The sequence below is a fragment of the Cornus florida genome, unplaced genomic scaffold (assembly GCF_030987335.1).
Source record: "Cornus florida cultivar Cherokee Brave unplaced genomic scaffold, ASM3098733v1 CherokeeBrave_3.0.0_Hap2_Chr10, whole genome shotgun sequence".
In the NCBI taxonomy this organism is placed as follows: Eukaryota; Viridiplantae; Streptophyta; class Magnoliopsida; order Cornales; family Cornaceae; genus Cornus; species Cornus florida.
The window spans coordinates 89,230,342-89,248,491 of NW_026775580.1; the positions used below are offsets into that span (position 1 = coordinate 89,230,342).

Consider the following 18,150-nt stretch of genomic DNA (forward strand, 5'->3'; position numbering starts at 1 on the left):
CAGTTGAAGCTTTTATTTTTGCAATCACTGGTTTTAAATAGCAAGTGTACGTATAAGAGGGTAGGAACAACTTCTTGTATCAGTTAGCCAGTTACGTTTTTTTTTTTGTGATCATGGAATGGGCTTCTACTTTCTTTTATGTGATGCCACAAGTGATCATAAACCATTTTTTGTACAAAAACAATACAAAATGATCTTTGTGAATGATATATCTGACTCTCTCTTGTCGATCTGTGTTGATATATACACACATACCATATTTTCTATATGCTATATATATAATATGGTGCTTCTCTAAGTAAAAGATTTCCATTATACTAGAGCATCTCTAATGAGCTTTTCGGATTTCGCTTGGTTCTATCAACTGTATGTAGGAGTGGAAGAATTGTCCAATGGTGTGGCATGGCACACACAAAGGACCCTCTCGTACGCCTACGCTCATATTGGAGGCGGTTGCCTCAAAAGATTTGTACCTTATAATGAAACGTGCATTATCATTCACAATATGATCATTAAAGGTGAGCGCTATGTCAATGTTGAAAGATGGACTCCACCACCGGAGGAGACAATCTCGATTCCCACTTTAATCCAAAATTCACCAGTCTTAACGGCACACATCTATTCTCGCCAAGTCCAAATTCGCAACAAAGAAACAAATACGCGGTTGAGGAAAGATTTAATTGAAAATTTGTGGAACCGCTTTGGTGAAGAACGTGTTTAATTTATGTTACATTATTTTATTTTTAAATTGTTATGAAGTTTATATAATGGAATATTTATTGTGTAATGTTTTATTTTGAAATAAACAATTAAATTGTTTGTTGATTAAATTATTTAGCCAATATGTATAAAATCTTGTAAATAATACAATATCTAATAACATTTGACTTATTCATTTATAGTGAAAACAAAGACATTTTTTTTAATAAGAAAATCATATTTTAAAATAAATTTCAATTTGTTAGGGAAAACAAATAAATAAAAAAATTGTTTGGTTAGCCAATATAGCCATTAAGGCACTGTTTGGGTCATCCAAATAGTACCTAAAATGACTATAATGTCAATATGAACATTGAAAATTTTGAAAAGGAAAAAAAATCATTTTTTTTCAATTTTTTAGAACTTTTTTTTTGCTAAAAAAGCCAAACAGTGTCTTAACGTTATATTGGCTAACCACTTTTGTTTGAAAAGGAAAAAAAATCACTTTTGTTTGTCTCAGCTAAACAGTGCCTTAACGGCTCTTTGGTTCAATTATTTTGAGAGAAAAAAAAAGGGGAAAAAATAGATAGACCAAAATAAGCCAAAAATCTGAATTTTAGCTTTTATTTCAGCCAAACATGTCCTTAGAAACAATGTTCTGGGCCTGAATTAAAAAAATAAAGAAAACAAAAATGGGCCCACAAAAAGTGAGCCACAATCGCTTTCACAGTTGCCCTTTTTGGCGATCTGTTTGGCAATAAAAAATAAGTAGTCCACTTTTTCGATAGCCCATTGGAGCAAGCAGTCTTCAAAATTTGGGCCAATTTCGCCAAAGACAGCACTAATGGAGCTGCTGTCAGCAGTTGAAGATTTGTTACTTCCATGCAGGTAGGTTTAGCATAGGAGTAAAACACTATAAATGCTGAATATTTAGGCCAAATAATCTTTTTAATTCCAATTTATATAATATTTTTATTTGGTAAATTCCATTTAATTTTTTCCATTCACATTGATTAGTTAATTAAGTACTCCAAATTTACTAGAAGTCTTTTCGAAATGAAATAGTGAACCGACTAAACAATGCGAATTCAGGATAAGTACTAGAGATTAAAAAAGTTATATTATGTGAACAAAATGACTATTATTAGATAGTTTAAAATGAATGTGAGTACTCTGAATTTCCAAAAATTCATCAAATATGTGACTGAAGTTAATATTTCTTTTTTATATACTACGTATACATTTATGAGTTGATCTGTTCACTTTGAGGACCAATTTATAAAAAGAAAATCAATAAATATTTGGAACAAAAGAAGACACTACTAGGCACTTTCCTATGATTTGGCAATAATCCCCTCTCCCAATTTAAATATCATTTTTGGAGAATAAGATTTTTTTTCTGAAAAGTTATTAATTTGACTTTCTAAATTTTAAATATTCAAGTTTGAAAATTTAAACTCCAATGATATATATAAAAAGATGTCAAATATATTTTTTGGGAAAAAAAATGACAATTATTTTGGAAAAAAGAAAAAGAAAAAAGTATGACATTGTTGTTTTTGGGTGAGAAGGAGTATTACCCCAGCCATTCCTAAGGCCATCCGCAGCGAGGCTCTTCAAAACCCATTTTGGGCGAGCAAATGAACTGTGTCAGCTGCAGCGGGCTAGCTATAAGTGGTAGGGCCCATTTTTGCTCGCGGGCCGGCTCTTGGTATTCAACGAGCCGGCCCGCAATCTCTGCCTTCTTTATTTTTTATTTTTTATTTTTTTATTTTTTTTCTTCAAAACAGCGCAATTTTGGGCTCTCCCTATTTTGTCTTATTCTCCGGCTTATGCAAAGTGTGCCAAATAATGTCTTAAGGCACTGTTTAGCAGATTTTTTTTAAACCTAAAAATAAGTTATTTTTAGCTCTTTTTAGAAAAAAAAAAAATTAAAATAAAATTCATTAAATAAAAAATAAATTGTTTAGGCACTATTTATTTGAAAAAAAAATTATTTGGACAAAAAATAAATTCAAAAAGCTTTTTTTTTTTTTTTTTGCTTAAAATTTGTTTTTTTTAATTTTTAATTTTTTTTGGCTTTAAATTGTAATCCTTATTTTCTTATTTCAATTCATTATTTTGTAATCCTTATTTATTTAGGCTAAAAATAAATAAAAAAAGCTTTGTTTTTAACACTTTTTGTAAAAAAAAAATAATAATTAAAATTACAAATTCATCTACTTATTCCCATAGAATTTTGTAATACTTATTTTCTTATTCCAATTCATTATTTTTAATCTTAAAAAACCATTACAGAATAAAAATTATATTACACGAAATGTCATAATATCTTAAAAACAAACAAAATGCAATATAAGATGAAAAAAATAGCTGTTAAAAATATAACTGTTTAGGAAAAGTTAAAAGAAAAAATTAATTTTAATTTATTACTATTATTTTTTTTGAAGAGTAAAAATTCAAAGAACCTAATTGGGTACATGTTTTTTAAAAGCAAAAATTACCGAGGTGATTCTTAAAATTATTAATGTGATGTTGTTAAAGAGTCAAAATCCAAAAAGACCGATGCACATGGCCTAAAAGCCAAAAGACTGCCGCTAAATGCTAATAATTGTTCACTAAAAGTCCCATGTGGCTGCACGAATTTCAAAATATGACCGAATGATAGCCAATTTATGTTTGTCAATAATGTTTTGAACTGTGTTTTTTTTTTTTAACAAAATATATAATTGTTCACTAAAAGTCCCATGTGGCTGCACGAATTTCAAACTATGACCGAATGATAGCCAATTTATGTTTGTCAATAATGTTTCCTTTTTTTTGACAAAATAAGGCTACCTCACGCCAGTGAAGAGTTGAAAACAACTTAGATGTGTTTTAAAATATTTTCGAGTTCGTTATTTTAAAAAATATTATATTCAAATGTGTTTAGTAATTATTGGAAGCGTTTTTAATAGTTATAAAATTTAACTTAGTGAAACTTTTAATGAAGTTAGAATTTGGGCCTTTAAAATTGTGTTATGAATAGAGGTTAAATATTTAAAGTAATTTTTTTTCAATCTAAAAATTTTGTCATTTTTATTTTTTATAAAGACAATTGTACTATTTTCTTAATAAAATGTTGTAACATAAAAGGATATTATTGTAAAATTAGGATTAGAAGTGTTTTAAAAAAATATTATTACCAAATAAATTAAAAATAATTTAATTGAATAAATAAAAATAATAATTTAATTGTGAAAAATACTTATTATAATGTGTGTCACCAAACACCTAAAATATTTTTTTACTAACAGCAATTTTTTAACAGCTCTACTAATAAAAAACTTTATTTTATTTTATTTTTTCTTTTTCCAACAACAAATTCAAATGGAACAGTTACATAATATATATATATATATATATATATATATATATATATATATATATATATATATATAGGCATGTTTACAATTATTAGATGTTGGTTTAGAAATAATTGAAAAAAAAAAAAAAAAACACTAATGGGGAGAGACTAACCTCATATTTTTTCTCGCAAAAATAATTTTTTAAGAGTCCGTTTGGTTAACTAGAAATTGATGAGAGTGAAGTAAAAGAAAATAAAATTTATTTTCTATTATGCATTTGGTTAGCTTGAAATCTTTTAAGAAATATGTAAAAAAATATTATTTAACTATTTTGGATAGTAAGAGGGTGAAAGAAAAATAATTTTACATGACGAACTTACTCTTATGAATTTAATAGTAACTAATATACATAATGCAATAAACAATAAGTAAAATAATAAAAATAGTAATGAAATAATATATACCATTAGATTTATGAATATATATATATAAACTAGAAAGAGACAACCAAGTAAGCATCTGGACATATTTATTTTATTTGGAAATTTACATTATACATAAGTACTCTGCTGTCAGATTAATTTATTTTGTTTTGTAAGTGCAGCGAAGAGACAGATGGGACGTTTCAACTGTTTACTGCTCAAATTGCATTTCTAGGATCATCTAAAACTGAAACCTCATTGCAAATGAAGAGACACACCACTGTAAAGAAGATTGTCCAAGTGGTAAGGCCAAAATTTTAGTTATAACAGAACAAAAAAAAAAAATCCTTTTATTCAAGGCCTTTTTCCCTCTTTCTCTCTCTCTCAAAAAAAAAAAAAAAAATCATAAAATACTCGGTTTCCACAGCAAGGACCCACCACGATGGTTAATGGAGCTAGATTAGATGGTGAATGGGAGACCACCATTGTTTTTGGGTGAACCGTGATGTCTCCCATTGAGTTCAACCAAATCAATCAATTGGACACGCGCCAAAAGCGCGTGTTTAACTCACAAGATTAAGAACAGTACAAAACGGCGCGACTTAAAACAAAACAAAACAAGACAAATGGTTTAAATTTCAAATAGAGAACAGTAGTCGTCCACGTCGGCTCACACAGCTTATATACGGTGCCCTAATATATATATATATATATATATATATATATTTAGCAGTAGTATCATTTTCATCTCTCTGTACAATTGAAGGAGACCTAAGAAGCTGTCTCGCTTCTTCTCTCTCCTTCATCCAACTCAAAATCAAAACCGATCTCTCTAGTTTTTTTGTTTTTCCCTTCACAGATTGAAAGAAGCTTAGTCAATACAGAATCAATCAAGTCAGCACATAAAACATACAGTTCTCTCAAATCGACTCGTCGAAGTTCTGGTAATCCCTAATTTCGCTCCTTTTGGAGTCCGATTTCATTTGGATCTGGTCTTTTTCTCTTTTTCTGGGCTTGGTTTGGGTATGGGGTGTTATCCGATTTATCAATTCTTGTACTAATTAGGGAATCCAATTTTGTTGGGTAAAAACATGTTTTTTTTTTTTTTTTGGTAATGATTGTTCGGTTTGTGCTGATTTTTAGATGGACAGGTATGAGATTTGAGTTTGAAGTCTTGTAAGCCATAGTGGAGTGTGGACCTAAATCAACCAAATTTTCTTGTAATTGAATACATGAATCCCTTTTCAACCATATATATTTATATAATAGAAAAGGAGAAAAAGATGAACACAGAATTAGAGTGTGGTTTTTTTTACATTTAATGACAATTCAAGACTATAAACCTCCTTTGGATTTGGTGTAAATGAACTATCTCATGGTTTGTAATATTATGTAGTATTTGGTGGTTTGTAATGTTTTGAAGGTAGCTTGATTAGTTTTTGATACATTTGTGCAATTCAACAATTTGAATGAGTCCCATGTGCTTTATTGTGACTGTGTAATTGTGATTGAGCATCTTTTTTATTTTTTCGAATTCGTAGATTATACATCCATTTTTTTTTTTCTTTTTATTGTCAGCTTCTTTAATTTTTATTTGTTGATTTTTTGTTACTAAAATTGACTGAGATAAAAAGCAATTTATATAGTCGGTTCTAGTTGCATATTTGTACTTATTCGGAAGCAAGATGGGGTACAAGGGATAATTCTTCATTGTTGTTGTCATTTGTTTCCTTGTCAAAAAGATTTGCAAAGACAGACTGAAAATTTTGTCTGATATGACTAATTGTTGAACCTCTTTTGGAAGTTGGGGAAAGGGAGGAGAAATACCAGTAAGAAACCAAACAATTAAAGCAGCAAATGGATTCTTAAGTAACTTATCTCAAACAACTGGAAAAGATTGCCATGGGTCAAAACAGCAGCGTCAGCTTGATAAAACGTGAATTAGATTTGGGAAGAAAGGATATTGACCTCTTTTCAATGGAGAAAAGGGCTCTGAATAAGGCTGGATGGCAAAGAAGAATTTGTATAGCTGATCCGTGCTGTTTGGAAGTTGGGATCAAATCCTTCTTGTTGTATTATTATATTATAGCCATGATCAACAGTTTGCTATAACTAATGTTGATGTAGTCAATTAAGATCAGAAAAGGAAGTTTTGTCTTAAAGAACACAGACAGGAGTTACTGTACTAAGTCGTCATCCTGTGAAAACATAATTCTGTTATTGGGAATAAACTAAGACGTGTAAGATGTACTGGTGGAAGAAATTATCACTTGATGTATTATATTACAATGGTAAATTGCAGATGAAGGTTTTTGTTGGGACTCAGGAGCCAATGAGATCGTCCATTGTATTTTGATCTGCAAGCGCATTAGGATTTTCCCCTCCAACCTGCATGCTTTTGGTTCTTTCAGGAGGACTCTGATTATCGCTTTGTCTTTCCAAGGTGTGCCTCTTCTGAGTGATTTAGAAGAAGAAACACTTGTGGCGAGTTTGCATTTGGCCAATGGTACAAGAATCCAAGTGGTTTTTTGGTACAACTAATAGAAAGGAGAGGTACTTTTATGTGTATGATTTTCATCAAGTCAGTGGGTAATGTGGTTTCCATGAATTTGGTTTTTAGAACAGTATATGCTTTCCAGTAATCTAACTTGGTTTATCCATTAATTTAGGGATACAGCGAGGAGTTTGTATTGGTATGGCATCATGCTGATGTTGCCAAGACATTGGGAATATTCTCGACCAATTATTGTACTTCTCGAATATTTCTTCTTCTCTACTCTTTCCAAATAAATCTGCAGTTTGAAGTGTGGTGGGGGTTGCTGCTGGAGGTCGTAATTGACAATAAAGTGTTTAATGGCAGGATTTTGAGCTTTTGTGAAGTATGCTTCTGTCAACTTCTAGCCTCTGCTATCTATGTGAATACAATTTTATTTTTTCCAGGTCATTTTATATATTAGTTGCACCAGGATTCTTATATCGCAAATTCGGTAGTCTTTCTTTTCCTTTTATCATGTATTTTACCTTTTATTATATGAACTGGTGTTAATTCTAATAGTTTCAGTATTTTTATGGAATAAATTTGGAAAGAAGTTTGATGGAACACAGATGAAATTTCTCTTATTTAAGTTATTAGGATGTGATGTTTGTAATGGCTTTGTTCAAGTTTTTAATGGTTTAAGATCAATTGTTTTATTGCATTCATGAGCCTCTCTGCTTTTGTGCATTCTGAGTTCGTACTTGGATTAGTTATGAGTGTGAATTGTTCTAGAGAAACTACTTATTGTCAATTGTTTCCATTTCATTTCTCCTAGTTTAAATTATCCTGCTGCTGCCTTGTGGGAGGTGCCAGACGTCTTGGTGTTTGTGCTGTTATATTGACATCTCGACATGCCAAAGGAAAGAAGAGATCGCTCTGTGTCTTTTGATAGGTCCAGAGCATCTCCTTACTATTGCAGTTCTAGTAGTCGCTCAAGACGTTCATTACCCAAAAACTCTTCCAAAAGTGAGGATAATGTGAAAGAATGGGAAGATGCCCGATGTCCCGTTTGTATGGAACATCCTCATAATGCAGTTCTCCTCCTATGTTCTTCTAATCAGAAAGGCTGCAGGCCTTTCATGTGTGACACAAGTTACCGGCATTCAAATTGTTTTGACCAGTTCCGCAAGTCATTTGCAGATACCTCACCAGCAGTGTCACCACAAGTGCTTCCACAAGGAGAAACTCCTCTGTCAACCACGCACATAACTCGCACAATGACTTCAGAAGCAACAGTTGTTGATTTGCAGGGTGAAAGAAGCGAGGAAGGGTCCACCTCCATGCATGCCATGTCTTGTGAGAACCAAGCGAAGGCAAAGCTGGTGTGCCCTCTCTGTCGTGGGCAGATAAATGGGTGGATTGTTGAGGAGTCCGCTCGCCAATTTATGAATGCAAAATCAAGAAGCTGTGCCTGTGAGACGTGTGATTTCAGTGGCACATATACAGATCTGAGAAAGCATGCAAGGTTAGTTCACCCCCTTGTGCGACCATCGGAGACTGATCCAGAACGGCAGCGTAACTGGAGGAGGTTGGAACGGCAGAGGGATCTTGGAGACTTGATTAGCACGCTCCAGTCTTCTATTGGAGAGGATAGGAGTGAAGAAAGCAGTTTATCTTTTGACGATGGGGGTTGGCTGACCGTTTTCTTCCTTATTCGAGTTTTCCGACGCGGGAGTAATTCAAGGAGCAGTAGCTGGTCTGGAACCTCGAGAGCCAGAGCACAAGTGACTGTCAGGAGGAGATCAACAAGACTTTGGGGGGAGAGCTATGATGGAGATACTGTCTCTACATCGAGGGACGATGATAACGAGTCTTCAGATGGTGGGTCAGGTCCCCGGAGGCACCACGAGCGAATCCGGCGACAGCCAACACCAGACGATGAGGCGTGACTGCAAAATTTTTCAATTTGCTTAATTTTCAATTTGCTTAATTGTAAGTTCTGCTTTAGTTCATCCATTATAGCTGATCTACTTTTGTGATTAATTATCCTTTGATTATTGGATTGGGCACAAGGAGTTCTAAATATTTTTGTTCATTTTCAGGTGGAACAAAAGGGAAGAAATTGCAAGTTCTGTTGTGTATGCTTTAGAATCTGTTTCACCGAGCGCGAAACAGATACTGGTGTTGCGGACTTGCAGCAATGTGAACCAAAACTCAACAATTTGTAATTTATTTTTAAAAAAAAACATAATTTACTTTATATACCTTTTGTTGGTGAATCTATGTTGCTCAGTGCTTTCTGGTGCGCTGCAAGTATTTCATTGATTACATTTCGATGTAATTTGTCAATCTTGCACTTGCTTGGGTTTCGATATGACAGCAGAGACAATCAGGTCGTTCTGTCATTAGGCCTTTTGTTGACTATTATTGAATCCTTGTTTAACAGTGAGTAGTGGTAAAATATATATGGTTATGCTTTGACTTATTCTCTAAATTTCAGCTGGGTTCGATTGACATAGTTGGGGAAAAGTTTTAACCTTATTCTCTAATTAAGCTAGCCATTGGGTGGTACTTGCTATCGAAGGAATTAACAAGTTATTAGGAGAGTCAAAAAATTTATTAAAAAATTATTTAATTTGTACCGATCTAAAAAATAAACACATAATGGATATATCTCTGTATATATGGAATTTCATTACTTTGAAAATACAATATTTATTACTTCGACAATATGCATGCAAACAATACTATTGAACATATACAACCCGAGTTTGGATTATACCATACAGTTTTTTTTGGTGTTACATTATGGTTTAAGATTTTGTATTCCGAAGTTTAAAATAATTGCGTAGCACAATATAATTATTTTTTTTGAGAAGATCTGAATGTTACCAAAGAGTTAGCAAAATTTGATGATTAATCTGACAATTGTAGAACACATAGAATTTATGAAGAAGCCCAACACTTCAAAGCATTCCGGTCATAAGATTCTTTCTTGTGAAATTTGTACCTCTTACAGAAGTAATGTTATAAAATACTGATTAGTATTTTGTGCGACTCCAATTTGTTAGTTTATGGTGCCGGTTTGGCGTTGTTGTTGTTGTAAGGTAAAAATGTTTTATCAATGAAGTTGTCATACAAATGTTGTTAGTAAAAAACATATTAGGTGTTTGGTAATACAATTTTAAAAACTCTTATTTCTAACTTAATTGAAGCACGTTATTATTATTATTATTAAACCTTTACTCCCTAAAAATGCATTTTTTATTTACTAAACACTATTTTTCAAATTGAACATGCTTTTGCGTGTTACAACCGCAATTTAAACCAAAAATTTAATACTTTCTATTTCATTCAAATATGGACTGTGTTAACACTAGTATAGGAAAAAAGATTCTTTTCTATTCAAATAGGGACTAAGAATCTTGTTTATTGAACACTAGTTATTAGAGTGTTTTTTTTCTTTTTTTAAAAAAAATGCACTATTTATTAGAGTTGAAAATGCCTTTATTGCCTATTAGACACTAGTTATTAAAGTTTTTTCCTATTCTTCTAACTAGTTTTTTTTTTTTTAATGCTATTCTTCTAACTAGTTATTGGAGTAGAGAACGCCAATAGGTGTCGGTAGCATCTAAAAATTATCATATGATTCAGAATCATTTTTTCACACTAATTATCATTTGACACCAAAATAAATATGTTAAGAATATAAATATATTTTTAATTTAGGTGTTAATGGTGCTTAAACCATTAATTTCTCGCGTAGTATGGTAGCAGTACGGTTTCTCATTATATTTTAGCATATGCGTTTTTATTTTTCCACTTTTGCCCTTCCCCATTGTCTCCAAAGCTCCAACCTCTCTTCTCTAGCCACCAAGATCGATCCCAGAGACTCATTGTTTGATTGTCGAGAAATTGACTTGGAAAGAGAAGTCGTTTTGAGGATTATTTCAAAAGAAATCAGGTATCAAATGGTTGCAGAGAATTCCTCGAACTCAACTTCTGAATACAATGGTGGTGGTGACAACAGCACCAATTACGAGACCGAAGTTGTGTTGAATGTGTATGATCTCACACCCATTAACCAGTACAGCTTCTGGGTCGGTTGCGGAATCTTCCACTCGGGTATTGAAGGTGAGAAAATTCAAGTGTCTAAATTTGATTAGAAACACACATGTATATGTATTTTTTCCCCCTTTTCTTTTCGTTCTGATAATGTGAATTAGGTTATTTCTGTTTCTCAGGATATTATTGTCTCTGTACAGATTAGTGTATTTCCTGACACATGAATTGGGTTTGGGTTCTTTGATTTAATATTTGGATCAAGTTGTTAGAACTTGAAGGTGAACTTACTCGTGAACTTATGAATTGGGTTTTTCTGTGGTGGTTCTTGTAAAGATGGTTTGTATTTAACAATCAATAAGGATGATTTATGCTAGGCTTATGCATTGTATTGTTGGATTTAGGGAGGTAACTTTCTTATGTTGAAACGAATTGCATCTAGATTGTTGCAGATATGATGCTTGCTTTTTATGTAGGAGTAGTAATTTTGGTAAAGTGACTGGTCAACATTCATGTGATTGGCGACACAATTACATAAGTGACTATTCATATAAAATATCATTGATTTATGTTGTTTGGTTATAGCTGATTAGCAAGAGATGTAACAAACAAGCTTTTTTAAGGCCAGTGGAATGCTTGGGCAATGTAAACACATTGGAGAGTTTTGTTACCAGGCAGGTGCCCTAAACATATGTGTAATTATCTAAAGAAGAAAAGATGAAATCCAGGTAGATGGAGATAAAAAGAATCTTTTGATCCTCCAACGATCTAGCAAATGACTTGGGAGCACTACGTATTTGCCTTATTTCCATATGCATGGGGTTGATCGCTAGTTTTGAAGAGTCCATGTGACATAGGTCTCTATTCCTTTCTATTGCCCTCTATCTCACCTGCCATTTTTAACCTTTTAAAGTCATCTCTAATAAATTCATCCATTAATTTTGGTTGTCCTCCCCGTCTTTTACATTCTATGGAAATTAAACTTGCTCTTCTCACCGGCACATTTATAGGTCTCTACTCTCTAGTGTATGTGCCCAAACCACCTAAGTCTACTCTTTCTAATTTTTTCATTGATGGTTGCCACACCTAATTTTTTTTTTTCTTGCATTGTCATTTGTGACCTTATCTCTTCTAGTCACTCCAACCATCCTTGACAAAAAAAAAAAACAAAACCCAACCATCCATTTTAGCATTATCATTTCTGCTACATGAAGTTGTTGTTCTTGTTTCTTTTCTAAAACCCAACACTCTGCTCCATAAAGCATGAGTTGGCCTAATAACGATCCTATATAAATTTTCTTTTAACCTATGTGATGCCACATGAGATGCCACTAGCTTGTCTCCATCAGTTGCCAGTTGGGAGCTCTAATGATGGAGTCAATTAGGGGGGACTTCTCTTAAATTTACTTCAAGGATGGTGGAGGGTGGGACAGGTCTACCTTGGAGGAGGATGTTTTCTGTGTACATTCTCTTTTGTGTTCAACTGCATCACGCCCAACTGTGTTCGACGACGTCAATTTGGAATTACTTGGGAGAGTTTGTAATAGGCTCAAAACACAAAAGAAAACCAAACAATGGATCCCTATACTTCGGCCTATCAAGGCCAATAAGTTCAAGTGATTGTTGAGAGATAGGGATTTCTCCTCTTCTGATGTAGGATAGAATTCTGAACAGTTCGAAGTAGTTCCATAAGTCCGTTTTCGACAAACCAATAGTGTTTTTTGGGTGGAAACGATGCATTGAGAAAAACCCACTAGCTTTAGCTTGCGGGCCATGCTGGTTTTCGGCTGAAAACCTTCGTTTAGGGCTCCGAAATCGCGTTTTATCGTCTTAAACTAGGCCTGGTAATTATTTTGGGATTTTTGTTCAAGGCCTTAACGAATTGCTCTAAAATTTTAGATTTAGTATTTTTTATTTATTAGGTTTCTTATTTTATTTTTTCAGAATTTTTAGAGAAACTTTATTTTTAGGCTTATTTTCCTTTTGTTATTTGGTTTCTTTATATTTTTAGTTTCCTTCTAGTGTTAGGCTTTATTTTATTATAAATATGTGTACTACCAAGTACATAATTAACTTTTATTCATTCAATTATCAATAATATATTAGATTTCTCTGAATTATCTATTCGTTTTGTGGATTCAAAACACATACTTTGTGGATTCGAAGTAAATTGTTCCTTGTGAACAAAATTTATTGCTTTCGCTTACGTTAATTGATATCAGATACTTGTCTTTTCTTGGACTGATGGCAATTGATTGTTTTCGTGGCAATCTCGCTGGCGACAAAGACCGACAGAGAGTGGCTCTTTTCAGAGTCAAATTTCAAGGCTATCAACGTAAAACCCGGCGGATGTTGCTAGATATTCAAGCAATGCTTGCTAGGTTTGAGTTGGAGCATAACCGTGATAACAACAGGTTTCTTAATGTTAACGAAGATCGCGTTCATCCTGTTCGGAACCATAACCCCATCCCGCCGCGTAGGCAGCCAGCCGATGAATTCAATGATGATGATGATGATTACCCTGAAGACGTGTTTAGGGGTCATTAAGACACGCGAATATATTATAATCATGGGGATTATATGATCCTAGGAATTTTCCTCCTAGTTTTGATGGTCTCTTTCATGTTGAAAATTTTCTGGATTGTCTAGAAGATTTTGAGAGGTTCTTTAATTACATGGAAATTAAAGAGGAAAATAAGGTGGTGTTGGTCGCATACAAGTTGGAAGGAATAACTTTTAATTGGTGGGAACAATTGCGAGTTTCTCGTGCACGACAAAGAAAAGTACTGGTACAATCTTGGTTGAAGATGAAATGTCTTTTGCAAGCCAAGTTTCTTCCACCTTACTATGACATGAGAAGAATTTTGTTATTTCACCTCTTGTTGTTGAAGTTGATGCCGTTAAGGAATTTAACACGGCAAAAGAAGGAGATGGCGACAAGAAGTTTGACATTGAAAGCTAAAAATATGAATTAATTGATGACGGGGTCAAAGAAAATTTTAAATTGCATGTCCAGGTTTTGATGAATTTGAGATTCAAATTGGTGAAGGATCATTATTTTAGCAAATTGCAAGTGAAGATGCTTTTATTAAAAAATGTGCTAATGAAAATATTTTGGTGTTGTGCTTTGGAGATTCTCATGGCAGTGGATAATATGATTTTGTGGTAGGCAATAATTCATGTTGTTCGCGGCCAAACTCGAGGACGAGTTTTTTTGAAGTAGAGGGGACTGATGTACGATAGAATTATGAATAGTTCGACAAGCCCGTTTTCGACAAACCAATAGCGTTTTTTGGGTGGAAATGACGCATTGAGAAAAACCCACTAGTTTTAGCTTGTGGCCATGATGGTTTTCGGCTGAAAACCTTCGTTTAGGGCTCCGAAATCGTGTTTTATCGTCTTATACGAGGTCTGCTAATTATTTCGGGATTTTTGTTTAAGGCCTTAACGAACTCGGATTGCTCTAAAATTTTAGATTTAGTATTTTTTATTTATTAGGTTTCTTATTCTATTTTTTTCAGAATTTTTAGAGAAACTTTATTTTTAGGCTTATTTTCCTTGCGTTATTAAGTTTCTTTATGTTTTTAGTTTACTTCTAGTGTTAGGTTTTCTTTTATTATAAATACGTGTAGTACCAAGTGCAGAATTAACTTTTATTCATTCAATTATCAATAATATATCAGATTTCTCTTAATTATCTATTCGTTTTGTGGATTCAAAACACCTACTTTGTGGATTCAAAGTAATTTGTTCCTTGTGAATAACTTTATCGCTTCCGCTTACGTCATCTTCTGAGGTTCGAATGCCTTGTAAACAAGGACTTTCAGATTGCAAAGATTGATGGAAAGTAAGTGGGAACACTTTGAATGCAATGAAACAACCAAGCATTTCATTAACTATTAATGTACATTTGAGCTAGAGATAAACTAAATTTACACTAGCAAAGCACCGTAAAGAACTAATCTAAGCAACTAAGCTATTCTAAGGAATTGAAGTAAAATGATTTGTGTTGATGAAGTTGTCACACGCGTGTCCCCACTAAAATCTTTAGTCTTCTCTATCTCTTACAACCGTTACTAAGACTAATTTTTAACGATTTAAGCTGTGGTAACAATCTAATTCGATTTATTTCTTTTTTATTTTATCAAATTAATTTATTAGAGTGTTGATTTCAGTATTTCGTGTTTTATCTGATGTATTGCAAACATTTCCAGTCCACGGCATGGAATATGGATACGGAGCTCATGACTACCCTATTAGTGGAGTGTTTGAAGTGGAACCAAAGAGCTGCCCAGGTTTTATCTACAGATGTTCCATTCCACTGGGCCGCATTAATATGCCTCCCGCCGAATTCCGGATGTTTATTGAAAGAATTGCTACCGAGTATCACGGGGATACGTATCACCTCATCTCCAAGAATTGCAACCATTTTACAGATGATGTCTCGTGGCGACTGACAGGCAAGGGGATCCCTGGGTGGGTGAACCGGCTTGCCCGGCTAGGTGTGTTGATATTTTCTTATTAACTATTGCTTCTTCTTCATTTACTCTCTTGTTTCACGTTTTATATGTGTTATGATGTTCTGGGATATTGTTGCAATCAGCTACACTTCAGCAGTTAAGTAAAAATATCTTTACATTTGTGTCTATCTGTGCCTTTTTGTATTGTCCCCGCAATGATCAATCTACAGTATCATATTTTTCCAGTAAAAAGTTTCTTATATAAACAAAAATCTGAACATAGTTGTTCAGGGATATTTTGGATGCGCAGGATGCCCCATGGAAATTTGAATTACTCCATTGTAATTTTCATGGAATCTCTGTTGAGACATTCTAGTTTATTTTTTCACTTTTAATCACAATATAAATGAACATGTTTAATGTTTTGTATAGGATTGTAGTGTCAGGAGTTGATTGAGTGATGCCATATCACTTTGTTTATTACTTCTATAATGGATTCTATCATGTGCAATGGTGGAGATGAATCATTCTTTTATTCTTTGATGAATCTTCACGTGTTAATAGAAAAACACTAAATGATTTAATTTCCATGGGACATACAAAATCCACCTGATGTTGCCGGCTTTATTTGTTTCTTTGACTTTGAGTATATATTTGCTTATGGCGCACACATTGATATATATATTTTTTGAATGGTAGCGCGCGCACTGAATTTTTTTGTAGTGAGAAACATTTCATGTTGTTGAAACATTTCTTGATGAAAACTGTGGTACAGAACTGTGGTCATAGGTTTAATTATCTTTCCTGGAAATTGATTAAACTCCCACTTAAAAACTCATAATGTTACAGTTATCTGCTGCAAAAGAGATTAACCAAGCATTGTTAAAAATCTATTCTCTTTATTTAATTTGGTCTTTATATATTCTCATAATCCATAAAACACAACAAAACTTCAACATGCTTCTGGTCCAAATTTCAGGTGCTTTGTGCAGTTGTTTGCTTCCTGAAAGCCTTCAAGTATCTACTGTTAAACAACTGCCTGAGTACCATGCATGTACAGGTATTTGGTTGATCCTTTTCTAGAATTCTCCCCTTAATACTGTTCAACTTTGCCTCTAGTGTATGTAGTTGCTCCACTGTTGACATTCGTGTGTTTTTTTCTCCACTTATTGCATCCAGAAGAAGATGGGAGCGAGTCTTCCTCAACCATCTCCCCTCATGAACCAACAGAAAGTGATGATGGGGATCAAGATAAGCTCCTGCTGTCACCATCTGCCGGAAGCTCGGGAGTTGCTTTTATTAAGGAGGCCCAGAGGTGAAGTTAATCTGCCTTTTGTAATATGATTTTAGGGATTTCGAGGATGGAGGAAGAGATTTCTTCTCACCATCATATTTCTTTAAGAAAAAAAAAGGCTCTTTGGAGGGAAAGACCTGCTCATCATTTTTATGGCAATTCTGCCACACCATTTCTTATTGCTTCTACGCGTTACAGATTGTGTGATTTGTTTTAATATTTTTCCCCTCCTTTATTTTGTCCCAATTCTTGCCTTCCTGTTTTAATTGTTTGTTGGAAATTTGTAACTGAAGGACCTGGAAGTAGAAAGAAGTGGATTGTTATCAACGATTCTACGAATTTTGTGTATTCGACTCTGAGCAATTGGATTTGGCTTCTCCACCGTATTTAATCATTTTATTGACTCAATCTAAATCTCTGTCTTGGGGTTATATGTTTGATTTGAGTCCGGATCTCATACCAATTTAAAATTTAAAATTTTCATCAAGGTATGTCATTTTTTACCCGTAATGTTATTTACTTTTCTATAATCAATTATCTATATTTATTCCAATATTAGTGTGTGATCATTGATAACATTTATATGTATTTTTTGTTTTCCTAAATTTACCAAGCAAGAAGTTTGATTGATTCAATAAACCTTTTTTTTTTCTCAAATTGTGGAAGTATTGTGGAAGCCTGATTACCATTTTTTTTTTTTAAAAAAAAGAAAGTATTGTTGAACCGTGATTTCTATCCGTAATGTAAGAATTTGGTGGGAATAAGAAAAATATAAATAATTTTATATCAAGTGCCAAAATAATTTATTAATAATACCAATTTTGTATCAAGTACCGGAATAATTTTCAAATAATACCATGTAGATTTAGGAAAGATAACATGAGTGAGAGATGAAAGAATGAGAGGAGTAAAAAATAAAGAAATTACAATATCAGAAATCCTAACTTAGTAGAGAAGGGTAATAATGATATTTAAAAATGTAAGAATTAATAAGTTAGGGTCTTGGAACTTTTTGTAATTTTAGTTTAGGAGAAATAGAAAGTGAAGCGTCTGCTCAACATTCTAGTTGAAATGTTCGGCCTAAAACATTTCAGCCATTGGATGTTATAGAAAGGGACCCACACAAAGATCTACAGCATTGACTAGAATGGAGCATTGATAATACTTAAGTCCAACAATCTGATTAGAATGGAAAATCTATGGTGTTATTTGATTACTCAATTCAATATTTAATTATAAATAGATTAAACACTTATTTAATTAAATGCGTTCCATAATGTAATTTGAATATTACTGAAAACGATATGCTGTCACTTAAAATGGAGTAAAATATTATGTAATAGAGATATAACTTATCACTGAATATTGAAAATTCGAAAAAATATCAAAA

The 18,150-nt window shown here is 33.0% G+C and overlaps 2 protein-coding genes across 7 annotated transcripts; both read left to right on the forward strand.

The window, feature by feature from the left end:
* Nucleotides 1-5,202: 5,202 nt before the first annotated feature.
* Nucleotides 5,203-9,272, forward strand: LOC132279965 (uncharacterized). 5 transcript variants are annotated; one of them, XM_059782044.1, is made up of 5 exons: nucleotides 5,203-5,412; nucleotides 6,771-7,021; nucleotides 7,138-7,347; nucleotides 7,780-8,936; nucleotides 9,047-9,272. In XM_059782044.1, exon 4 carries the CDS (start codon nucleotides 7,856-7,858, stop codon nucleotides 8,891-8,893), a length of 1,038 nt encoding a protein of 345 aa, XP_059638027.1. In that variant the 5' UTR covers nucleotides 5,203-5,412; nucleotides 6,771-7,021; nucleotides 7,138-7,347; nucleotides 7,780-7,855; the 3' UTR covers nucleotides 8,894-8,936; nucleotides 9,047-9,272. The 5 variants fall into 5 exon arrangements, with proteins under 5 accessions (XP_059638027.1, XP_059638028.1, XP_059638030.1 ...); XM_059782045.1 differs by having other exon boundaries at nucleotides 6,771-7,057; nucleotides 7,138-8,936; XM_059782047.1 differs by having other exon boundaries at nucleotides 6,880-7,021; nucleotides 7,138-8,936.
* Nucleotides 9,273-10,734: 1,462 nt separating this feature from the next.
* LOC132279967 (deSI-like protein At4g17486) lies at nucleotides 10,735-17,168 on the forward strand. Of its 2 annotated transcripts, none has more exons than XM_059782051.1 (5): nucleotides 10,735-11,078; nucleotides 15,221-15,508; nucleotides 16,446-16,526; nucleotides 16,649-16,781; nucleotides 17,054-17,168. In XM_059782051.1, exons 1-5 carry the CDS (start codon nucleotides 10,748-10,750, stop codon nucleotides 17,064-17,066), a joined length of 846 nt encoding a protein of 281 aa, XP_059638034.1. In that variant the 5' UTR covers nucleotides 10,735-10,747; the 3' UTR covers nucleotides 17,067-17,168. The 2 variants fall into 2 exon arrangements, with proteins under 2 accessions (XP_059638034.1, XP_059638033.1); XM_059782050.1 differs by having other exon boundaries at nucleotides 10,742-11,078; nucleotides 16,646-16,781.
* Nucleotides 17,169-18,150: the final 982 nt, after the last annotated feature.

Bases quoted from the DNA above. Each gene is read 5' to 3' on its own strand.
- LOC132279965 (XM_059782045.1), top strand. From the start codon at position 7,856: ATGCCAAAGGAAAGAAGAGATCGCTCTGTGTCTTTTGATAGGTCCAGA.
- LOC132279967 (XM_059782050.1), top strand. From the start codon at position 10,748: ATGCGTTTTTATTTTTCCACTTTTGCCCTTCCCCATTGTCTCCAAAGC. The intron at 15,509-16,445 runs GTGTGTTGATAT...TCCAAATTTCAG, and splicing joins GAACCGGCTTGCCCGGCTAG to GTGCTTTGTGCAGTTGTTTG. The intron at 16,527-16,645 runs GTATTTGGTTGA...TATTGCATCCAG, and splicing joins TGAGTACCATGCATGTACAG to AAGAAGATGGGAGCGAGTCT.